This window comes from Oncorhynchus kisutch, linkage group LG14, assembly GCF_002021735.2.
Source record: "Oncorhynchus kisutch isolate 150728-3 linkage group LG14, Okis_V2, whole genome shotgun sequence".
Classification (NCBI taxonomy): Eukaryota; Metazoa; Chordata; class Actinopteri; order Salmoniformes; family Salmonidae; genus Oncorhynchus; species Oncorhynchus kisutch.
The window spans coordinates 39,387,291-39,399,010 of NC_034187.2; the positions used below are offsets into that span (position 1 = coordinate 39,387,291).

At 43.5% G+C, this 11,720-nt stretch overlaps 1 protein-coding gene across 1 annotated transcript; it reads right to left on the minus strand.

The window, feature by feature from the left end:
- Positions 1 to 217: 217 nt before the first annotated feature.
- LOC109904498 (5-hydroxytryptamine receptor 1B-like) lies at positions 218 to 1,574 on the minus strand. The gene has a single exon (XM_020501721.2). The coding sequence runs from the start codon at positions 1,358 to 1,360 to the stop codon at positions 218 to 220; it is 1,143 nt and encodes a 380-aa protein (XP_020357310.1). The 5' UTR covers positions 1,361 to 1,574.
- Between the last annotated feature and the right edge of the window lie 10,146 nt (positions 1,575 to 11,720).

The following is an 11,720-nucleotide window of genomic DNA, read 5'->3' on the forward strand; positions in this document are numbered from 1 at the left end:
CCTGAATTTGAGTATTGCGCAACGTTAGCTACTGTGTAAAAATTGTGTGTCCTATACGGTGTCCCCATAATACCATCATTACATAAAGGTTTATCGTGCCCTAAATTGCATCATATGAATGCATTTACACATATAACACCACACAAGGGTATCTGTATTGTATGCTGTATTGTATAGAGCAATAATGCAAACAAAATAGGACATGGAAGACATATGTTCAGGATATGCAAAATCTGAAGCGTAAGAGTTTATGGAAAGCTTTTTTAAAGTCATCATTGGACATGGTATATATAATTGGATTGATTAACGAGTTGAGATAACCAAGCCAGGTGAAAAAGTCAAACATCTCGGGGTAAAAACAAGTTTCACAGGCGGCCACCACCAGGGTGTATATGAAAAAGGGCAACCAGCATATAATGTATGCGCCTAATATTATTCCCAATGTTTTGGTCGCTTTCCTCTCTCTAGCAGCTGAGATCTTTTTCTTCTCCAAAAGTGCGTCGGACACGGTTACTTTCACATGGTTCTTACTTGCCAAGGACCCCGTGTCACTGAAGTGGGTATCGTGTATTTTACACTGAGAAGATGATGTCGATGCCACAGATCCAGGAGAGTTGGTGATCAGGTGCGCTGAAGTGAGTCTTTTCCCTACCTTTTTGGGTGACTGTTTCAAAATGATCTTACGTGCTTCTAAGTATATCCTTCCATAAAGCACAATAAGCAGCAGAGTAGGGATGTAGAATGCTCCAAACGTGGAGTAAATAGTGTAGAAAATGTGATCCGTGTTGACATTGCATTCAGTTAACTCCTCCGCTTTCACCTGGCGCCAGAAAAGCGGGGGCAGGGAGATGGAGATAGCGATGACCCAGGTGGTCAAGATCATTCCCGCAGCGCGCGCTGGCGTGCGCTTTTTGGAGTACTCAACGGCGTCTGTTATTGCCCAGTATCGATCCAAAGCGATTACGCATAAGTGAAGGATAGAAGCAGTGCAACATGTTATATCTGAGGATAACCAAATGTCACATGTAACTTGTCCCAAAGTCCAAGTGTGACTCACCGTGTACAGGACGCATATTGGCATCACCAGAATGGACACCAAGAGGTCGGTGACAGCTAGAGACGCTATGAGAAAGTTTGCTGGAGTGTGCAATTTCTTAGACTGATAAATCGTTGCAATGACAAATGCGTTGGATAAAGTAGTAGCGAGTGTGACAACGAAGAGAATCACTGCCAACCCGGTTTGATAAGCCAAACTCTCATCATTTTCATCAAGCTCTGGAGATTCTGTCCCATTGGTATCGTTTGTGATATTCATCATTTGTCCATATAATGCAGGCTGGAGTTGACTTGAGCGCTCCATCCCCTTAGTCGTTTTTCTCCATCACTGATTGATTCCTCATTTTGAAACAGTGTGGTCAGTCCATGGAGAAGGGATATTCTTCTTATGTTGCCAAGTCTCTAACATCCATTTTTTCTTAATGAATTTCAATCAATCTAGTAAAGTATTTTGGGACAGGAAAACATTGTTGTCCGTTTCTTCTTCATTTTTTTTTCATTGCAGAAGCGACCCTATTATAATTGTTGATGTAAAAAAAAGGATTTTGAAGTAAATATCCATTATGTTCTCTGGAGAATGTATAGCAACGTCTGTCCTCAACTGTTTTAACAGTTTAGCTATCTAAACAAAATAAATAGTATGTATATAGAAAGTTTATCAAAATAAACATTGAGACTGATGAAAGACCAATGACTTGCAGCCATTTGACAAATGTTGCAACTGCAAGCTTACCATTTGCATTGTAATCCTTGTCTCCGGGAGTTGTCTTACAGGCTGCTTCAGTTGAATGGTGAGAAGACCTCCACTCTTGGTTTTATACAGCTGCTGCCGCCTGCCTCTGACAGCAAACATGCAGCATTGATCACAGGGATTCTTCTGGAGAGGTGAGCACATCTCCACTGGGTCATAGTGCCCTGCAATTTCTACCTGTCACCATGAGTCATGTATTTGCCCTTTATCATTAATATCCATGTTTACTAGACCTATATTGAACCTGAACAACACATAAACGATAGACTACTAGAAATAAAACAATTTCAACATAGAATAGATCCATCACTTCCTACATCTGTCAAATAATTGGCCCACTCATGGTCTGAGTAAATACATTACCAGAGGCATTGTATACCTTTACTGCATTTAGACAATAGACCTACATATCACATCAAATCATTAATTTAATTTCCAACACATATAGTAGGCTACAATGTTCTTAAACATCATAAAAGTCAACACCAGCCAACTCCTCCATTATATGGACATATGATGAATATCACAAACGATACTAATGTGAGGATTGCTGGGTGGTAGTTTGCAGGGGGCTATGCACCCCATCAAGAAGTTGGAGAATTTAGCATTTTCCAAACACCTGAAACAGCTTTTCCTTCAATCTAGAGCCATAATCCTTATGCTTAATTCTATGTAAAAAATACATGTATTTTTCTGCATACAGTATCTAAGCATACCTCTTGAGCTGTCTGCATACTCCTGACTGGTGTTTTTTTTTTAAGAAACTAAATATGCTTCTCTTCATCTCTGCTTAAATCTGGGTAAAATACCAACATGTACATGTTTGTGAGAGTATCATCTTTCCATAGAGTGGTCATAGTTGTTTGTAGAACGTTCGGACGCTACAGACGTTTTGTGAGAAGACCGATTTTCGGGATTTTATCCTGGTCTGACAGACACCGCTGTAGAACGACCACCTTCCACTGAGATGCGAAAGGTCAACATTGACGGATGCTGTGAATTGAGACAGTTACAGTATCTCTGGCTTTAAACAGACGGATTTTGATGAGGATTTTTTTATTATGCTGAGTACATTTCCGTGGGGCGCGGAAATCAGCTTTAGGGTGTTTTAAGGAAACTAAATATGCTTCTCTGCATCTCTGCTCCAATCTGGATAAAATATTGAAAGGAATGTGAGTTTTATTCAGTACATTTGGTAAATGCTTGCTTTTCTAAAGTATTTTCTAGACAAACTAGCTACTTTGACTTTATTGATAGTTAGTTATGAGGTTGGAAGATTAGGAACCTATCTTGGCTAGCTAAAGCCAACTTCATAAAATTGCTAGGTGGCTGGTAGTGTCTTGGTCAGTTTCTCCATAATTCAAAAGTTTCGGTGTAATAACAATGTTCATGCTGGTAATAATAAACATGCCCAAGGATCGCTGTGCCCTTTTGGTGCAGATACAATGGATTTATATGGCAATTTAGTTATTCGGTTTCATAATTTGCAGAGACTGAAAACGTCATGTCATGTAAAAAAAGGTCTGGAAGCAAACATTCCAGCATTATTATTTTTTATATTACATTTCTTCCAATACGATATGGACCATTGGGCCTGCAACAAATGTTTATAGTACAGTTATGTAGTATAGTTAGTATATATTTGTGAAAGGGGGCACATCAAAGGCATAACTTATTGACTTTTTTCAACTAACGTGAATTCAAAGTAAAAATCAACAACAAATGTCACCATGTCATTGGATTTAGGTTTAAAGTGGGGTGAAAAAAATACGGAATGCCCTAACGTTGAGAAGTTTTTGCAAATCCAATCAGTTTTCCACGTTCTTTCAACATCATCATATCGATTTTTTGGGGGGTTGAAATGACATGGAAACAACGTGGATTCAACAGGTTTTTGCCCAGTGGGTTATTAAGAGACATTATTGATATTTCTCACATCCCACTGCCAGTGCAGTAGAACAGGATCTGAAGATCAATTCCATCCAGCACATTTATGACCCATGAAGTATATGAACCAGTCATGCCACTGCAGAGATGGAGAGACTGCCTTTCATCACCTTAGATAAAGGCACAAGAGGCATCATGTCAGCCATATTGTGTGTATATATAGCAGAAAAGTGTTCAAATAGTATGTATTTTCTTTCAAATACTTCAGCTGCCCTTTATTGAGCCTGACTTACGAAATGGAAGCACTGGAATAGTCCCAGAAGTGCAAACCTGTTACCCCAACTATCTGGCACTCCATGCAGGCTCAGTCAAACTTTGCTGATTGACATGTTGATTGTAGACCAAGTTTGAAGTGTACTGGGTAGCTCAAGTATTCAAATGACAATAGAATGGATTGAGCTGCTCTTTCAAGCAGTCTTATTTAACAAGGCCAATTTCTCTGTTCTGAACTAATATATGTCAAGGGGGAAATTACTTTTAAATTTCTTCACATTTGGTTCAAAGGTTCAGAGCTCCCTTTGATTTCCTTTAGTCATCTGTTCAAACTCTGGTTTGACCTCTAACAAAAGCATAAGATATTATGGTGGCAAACAAGCCAATGGGAACTTTTTCCAAATTGTTCAGGAATGACAAAGTCGTGCCAAATACATCATAGTTTGTCCACTGGGCACAGACGTCAATTCAACATCTATTCCAAGTTGGTTCAGCGTAATTTCATTGAAATTATGTGGAATCCGCGCTGATTCAACCAGTGTGTGCAGAGCGGATAGTTATCTAATTTCAAGGAGGAACCATAAACGTCTTGACACTGGCTTAGTGCGGAGAATTTAACGTAAGATTCTCCACACTTTTTGGACTGTCTGCGGTGCATCATAACTGTGAGTACAATTGTAAACTGTACTACGTCTAAGCTACCTTTTTGTGACACGAGGGGCATGTTAGTACAAATACAATTCATAAAACAGGTCGCCACAACTTGAACCGACTCACTGGTAACTGTGGCTTAGACGTAGTGTGTGAGGGCAGTGTGTGAGGGCACACACAATGAATTAGCAGCAGGGCAAGAAATAATAGCAAGTATTCAAGACTTAATCCTTGCTCTTACTAAAAAATATACATTATATGGGGGATTGGAAATGATGCAGACAATTACATTGATGCAAGCCACAATTTATCTGCGAAATGAAAGCTGATCCACCCCCTAAAAATACAGATCTTCTTCTTCAAGGCTTTATTGAGATTTATGGGGTATCACACTGTAGAAGGAGCACTGAGTAGCCTTTCAAAGTCATCAAAGGTATTACCAAGAGTGGTGTCTCCTTGAGTGGAAAACCTAAGACTTACCAGTGTTGTTGTCCTCTAAGAGACATGGCTATTCCGGAAAACATATCTAAATGCTCTTGATTATTTATGGCTGTAAGAGTTTCACTGATGGGGCTTATGTCAGTAGCATTTAGAAGAAGTTGTGGCTTCAAGGAATTTATGGCCCCTTGTTCTGGGTGTTGTATTATTGTCTCTTTATGCTGTTACTGTAGTCTTTTACACTGTAGTTTTAACAACTGGTTGCAGCCAAGATCAAATTGTTTCCACCCATGAAGCCTACAATTATTATCATGGTCTCAATCCTTGTTCACGTCAAATGTAGGGGGTCCAGCCAGTGACTGTACCTTGGACATGACTGAGAGCTCCTGCAGACAAATGTCAATTTGACATTGAGAGAGGGACCTTAACTCATCCCCATGGACGAAGCGAGATGGGTTTGTCATTACTGTGCTCTCTGCTGGGTAGTCTATGGGGCAACGTCACAACTGTTACTCAGGTATCTCTTCCTACTCTGTGACAGAAAGGGATGATACAATCAAAATTCTCCCTTTGTTCCTCTTTGTCGTTTTTAATAAGCGTCTGAAAGATGTGATTTTCACCACTCGTCCATGACAGATGTGTCTCAATCTAAAGAAATTGCTGTGAAAGATAGGGACAGATCCCGAGTAGACAGCCATACCCTCTGCCCAAGATAATAACGGGAAGCCGGGGTCCGGTGGTGGTCTGTCTGTTGTCGATATCTGGAGGTGATCTTAAGAAGAGCAGACTGGGCTCTCTTCCAGGTTTGGCGACAGTGGCGTACAAACATCTGGGCCGAAGGTATGCTGACCTCTTCCTCTTGCTCAGGGAAGAATGGGGACTGATAACCCATTGAACACTTGAATGGCGAGAGACCAGTGGCTAAGCAGGGAAGGGTGTTACGGTCATATTCCACCCACACAAGTTGCTGGCTCCAGGTAGTGGGGTTGGCGGAGATGAGGCAACAAAGTGTTGTCTCCAGGTCCTGATTGGCTCGCTCCGACTGGCCGTTAGACTGGGAGTGAAACCCAGAGGACAGGCTGGCTGATGACCCAATGAGTGTGCAGAACGCCTTCCAGAGCCGGGATGAGAACTGAGGACCGTTGTCGGAGACCATGTCACCGGAAGTCCATGGATCCAGGAGACGTGCTGCACCATGAGCTCCTTGGCTGAGGGTAGCTTGGGGAGGGGAATGAAATGGGCGGCTTTGGAAAACCTGTCCATTACCATAAGGATAGTGGTGTTGCCATCATATGGAGCGAGACCAGTGACGAAGTCCAGGGATATTTGTGACCAGGGACGGTGAGGGACAGGAAGTGGTTGAAGGAGGCCAGCCGGAGCTTGCAGAGGAGTCTTATTCTGAGCACAGACAGTGCAGGTGGCGACGAACACCATCAGGAACCATGGTGGGCCACCAAAAGCGTTGTCGCACAAAGGCCATGGTCCGACGGGTGCCAGAGTGGCAGGCAAACCTGGAGAAATGAGCCCATTCCAGAACCAGGGAACGGGCAGCGTCTGGGATAAACATCCGGTTAGCCGGGCCCACCCCAAGACCCTGTACTCTATTCCCCAGATGAGTTGAATCGAGTGAAAAGCAGCGCCCATCAAGCTTGGAGTTGAGATGCTTTGCGGTGCGGAGATATTCCAGGTTCTTGTGATCCGTCCACACAATGAATGGATGTTCTGCCCCCTCTAACCAGTGCCTCCACTCCTCCAATGCCATCTTCACTGCGAGTAGTTATCGATTTCCCACATCACAATTCTCCATGGCATTAAGATGATAGGAGAAGAAGGGACCTGGATGCAGCTTTAGGTCCAGGGCAGAATGCTGGGACAAGACTGCCCCCACTCCGATGTCCGAAGCATCGACCTCCACTTGGAATTGACGGGAGGGGTCCAGATAGATTAATATGGGTGCTGTGGTGAAGCAATGCTTTAGGTCCAGGAACGCCCGGTCAGCAGCTGGAGACCATCTGAACGGGACCTTGGGAGAGGTGAGTGCTGAAAGGGGGGAAGCCAGGGTGCTGTAAGCCTGGATAAAATGGCGATAGAAATGGGAAAATCCCAGGAAGTGTTGCAGCTGCACTCTGGATGTGGGTTGAGGCCAATCCACCACGGCTCTCACCTTTCCGGGATCCATCTGCACATTACCAAGGTCAGTAATCCAGGGAAGTGTCAGAAAGATACAAAATGGCAGGCATGCTCAGGCAGGCAGAAAGGTAAAAAAACGGAAAAACTAGAAAACAGGGACGAGAGAACAGGAGTGTGGGAAAAATAAGCTGGTAGGCTTGATGAGACAAGACGAACTGGCAACAGACAAACAGAAAACATAAGGACTAAATGCACAGGGGATAATGGGGGAAATGGGTGACACCTGAAGGGGTGTGGAGACAAGCACAAGACAGGTAAAACAGATCAGGGTGTGACAGGCACACTACATCACCGCAGAATCTACAGGGAGCGCAATGCAGTTCAAGCCCCCTTGGGTGCTGCCATAGATGTACAGTGCCTTTGGAAAGTATTCAAGACCCCTTGAATTTTTCCACATTCTGTAATTTACAGCCTTAATCTACAATTAATAAAAATAAATAAAAAATATTTTAGAATCTACACACAATACCAAAGTAAAAATAGGTTTGTAGAAATGTTTTCAAATGTATTAAACATAAAAAACTAATAATAAATAATAATAATAAATATTATTTCTACTTAAGTATTCAGACCCTTTGCTATGAGACTCTAAATAAATTGAGCTCAGGTGCATCCTGTTTCCATTGATCAAGTTTCTACAACTTGATGTCCACCTGTGGTAAATTAAATTGATTGGACATGATTTGGAAATCCACACATCTGTCTGTATAAGGTCCCGCAGTTGACAGTGCATGTCAGAGCAAAAACCAAGCCTTGAGGTTGAAGGAATTGTCCGTAGAGCTCTGAGAGAGGATTGTGTCAAGGCAAAAAGTACCAAAACATTTCTGCAGCATTGATGGTCACCAAAAACAGTGGCCACAGTGGCCTCCATCATCCTTAAGTTGAAGAAGTTTGAAACCACCAAGACTCTTCTGAGAGCTGGCTATTGTCCTGTAGCCCATCCCAGTCTTGTGCAGGTCAACAATTTTATCCCTGATGTCCTTACACCCTCTCTGGTCTTGGCCATTGTGGAGAGGTTGGAGTCTGTTTGATTGAGTGTGTGGACAGGTGTCTTTTATACAGGTACCAAGTTCAAACAAGTGCAGTTAATACAGGTAATGAGTGGAGAACAGGAGGGCTTCTTAAAGAAAAACGAACAGGTCTGTGAGAGCCAGAATTCTTACTGGTTGGTAGGTGATCAAATGCTTATGTCATGCAATATAATGCAAATGATTTACTTAAAAATCATACAATGTGATTTTCTGGATATTTGTTTTAGATTCCGTCTCTCACAGTTGAAGTGTACCTATGATAAAAATTACAGACCTCTACATGCTTTGTAAGTAGGAAAACCTGCAAAATCGGCAGTGTATCAAATACTTGTTCTCCCCAATGTATATTCTTTTATTTAACCCTTATTTAACCAGGCAAGTCAGTTAAGCACAAATTCTTATTTACATTGACAGCCTACCCCGGACAACACTGGGCCAATTGGGCTATAGGACTCCCAATCACGGCTGGTTGTGATACAGCATGGAATCAAACCAGGGTATGTAGTGACGCCTCCAGCACTGAGATGCAGTGCCTTAGACCGCCGTGCCACTCAGGAGCCCTTTCCAAGCTTAAAAGGATAAACATTCACACACAAAAAAGGCCAGAAAAGGTTGAATACATTGGCCATACTGTCAATCCATCATGACTTTTCATGACAGTTCAAAACAACTGGAAACTCGGAACTGGGAAATCTCAGACTTCAGTGAGTTCAAGACAAATGGGAACTCTGAAAAAACAAGCTCTGACTGGGAAAATACGTTTTGAATGGTCAATCTCAAGCCTCTTTCTAAAGTTTTGACCTGAAGATCTCTGATGTCATGATTCAACCTTGATGATGAGAAAAACATCTGGACATCAGAACTGGGATTACTCACCTCAAATTGGACGAGGAGTCCTTCTTCAATGAGTCGGACTCAAGGGATACTACAGACACCCAACCAGGCCCAGATTCATTGGAAAAGGAAACTTAGGTTTTGCAGAAAGAGATAAGGATGCCTTGTGAGGATCAGGCGAGAAGTGGCTAATCTGCCCTTGCCTTCCGTTATGCTAGCGAACGTTTAATCGCTGGAAAATACATGGGACGAACTGAAAGCACGCATATCCAACGGGTCATTAAAAACTGTAATATATTATGTTTCACTGGGTCGTGGCTGAACGACGACATTAAGAACATTCAGCTGGCAAGCTATACACTCTATCGGCAGGACAGAACAGCAGCCTCTGGTAAGACACGGGGCGGGGGCCTATTTGTAAACAATAGCTGGTGCACGATATCTAAGGAAGTCTCAGGGTTTTGCTCGCCCGTGGTAGAGTATCTCATGATAAGCTGTAGACCACACTATGTACCTAGAGAGTTTTCATGTGCATTTTTCGTAGCTGACGACATACCACCACAGACCAAGGCTGGCACTAAAACTGCACTCAAAGAACTGTATTCCGCCGTAAGCAAATAGGACAACGCTCATCCAGGGGTGGCTCTCCTAGTGGCCGGGGACATTAATGCAGGGAAACTTAAATCAGTTTTACCTCATTTCTATCAGCATGTTAAATGTGCAACCAGGAGGAAAAAAATTCTAGATCACCTTCACACCACACACAGAGACGCATACAAAGCTCTCCCTCACCCTCCATTTGGCAAGTCTGACCATAACTCTATCCTCCTGATTCCTGCTTACAAGCAAAAATTAAAGAAGGACAATACACTGACTCGGTCTATAAAAAAAGTGGTCAGATGAAGCAGATGCTAAACTACAGGACTGTTTTGCTAGCACAGCCTGAAATATGTTCCAGGATTCTTCCGATGGCATTGAGGAGTACACCACATCAGTCACTGGCTTTGTCAATAAGTGCACAGAGGACGTCATCCCCACAGTGACTGTACGTACATACCCCAACCAGAAGCCATGGAATACAGGCAACATCCGTACTGAGCTAAAGGGTAGAGCTGCCACTTTCAAGGAGCAACTGGCAAGTGTCTGCACTGACATTTTCAACCTATCCTATCCTAGAGCCTGTAATACCAACATGTTTCAAGCAGACCACCATAGTCCCTGTGCCCAAGAACACTCAGGTGACCTGCCTAAATGATTACCAACCTGCAGCACTCACGTCTGTAGCCATGACATTCTTTGAAAGGTTGGTCATGGCTCACATCAACACCATTATCCAAGAAACCCCAGACCCACTCCAATTTGCATACCGCACCAACAGATCCACAGATGATGCAATCTCTATTGCACTCCACACCGCCCTTTCCCACCTGGACAAAGGAACACCTTTGTGAGAATGCTATTCATTGACTACAGCTCAGCGTTCAACACCATAGTGTTGGCCATGTTCTGTTATAATCTCCACCCGGCACAGCCAGAAGAGGACTGGCCACCCCACATAGCCTGGTTCCTCTCTAGGTTTCTTCCTAGGTATTGGCCTTTCTAGGGAGTTTTTCCTAGCCACCGTGCTTCTACACCTGCATTGCTTGCTGTTTGGGGTTTTAGGCTGGGTTTCTGTACAGCACTTTGAGATATCAGCTGATGTACGAAGGGCTATATAAATACATTTGATTTGATTTGATTTGATTTGATTTTGATAGTGCCCTCAAAGCTCGTCACTAAGCTTGGGACCCTGGGACTAAACACCTCCCTCTGCAACTTGAAGATGAACTTCCTGATGGGCCGCCCCCAGGTGGAAAGGGTAGGTAACAACACATCCTCAACACGGGGGCCCCTCAGGGGTGCGTGCTCAGTCACCTCCTATACTCCCTGTTCACTCCTGACTGCACGGCCAAGCACGACACCAACACCATCATTAAGTTTGCCGAATGCACAACAGTGGTAGGCCTGATCACCAACAACGATGAGACAACCTTTGGGAGAAGGTCAGAGAACTCACCGTGTGGTGCAAGGACAACAACCTCTCCCTCAACGTGATCAAGATAAAGGAGATGATTGTGGACTACAGGAAAAGGAGGACAGAGCACACCCACATTCTCATCGACAAGGCTGTAGTGGAGCAGGTTGAAAGCTTCAAGTTCCTTGGAGTCCACATCACCAACAAACTAACATGGTCCAAGCACACCAAGACAGTCATGAAGAGGGCACGACAAAACCTATTCCCCCTCAGGAGACTGAAAAGATTTGGCATGGGTCCTCAGATCCTCAAAAGGTTTTACAGCTGCACCATCGAGAGCATCCTGACAGGTTGCATCACTGCCTGGTATGGCAACTGCTCGGCCGCCGACTGCAAGGAACTACAAAGGGTAGTGCGTACGGCACAGTATATCAAAGGGGCAAAGCTACCTGCCATCCAGGACCTCTATACTAGGCGGTGTCAGAGGAAGGCCCTAAAAATTGTCAAAAACTCTAGCCACCCTAGTCATAGACTGTTCTTTCTGCTACCAGAGCACTAAGTCTAAGTCCAAGAGGCTTCTGAACAGCTTCTATCC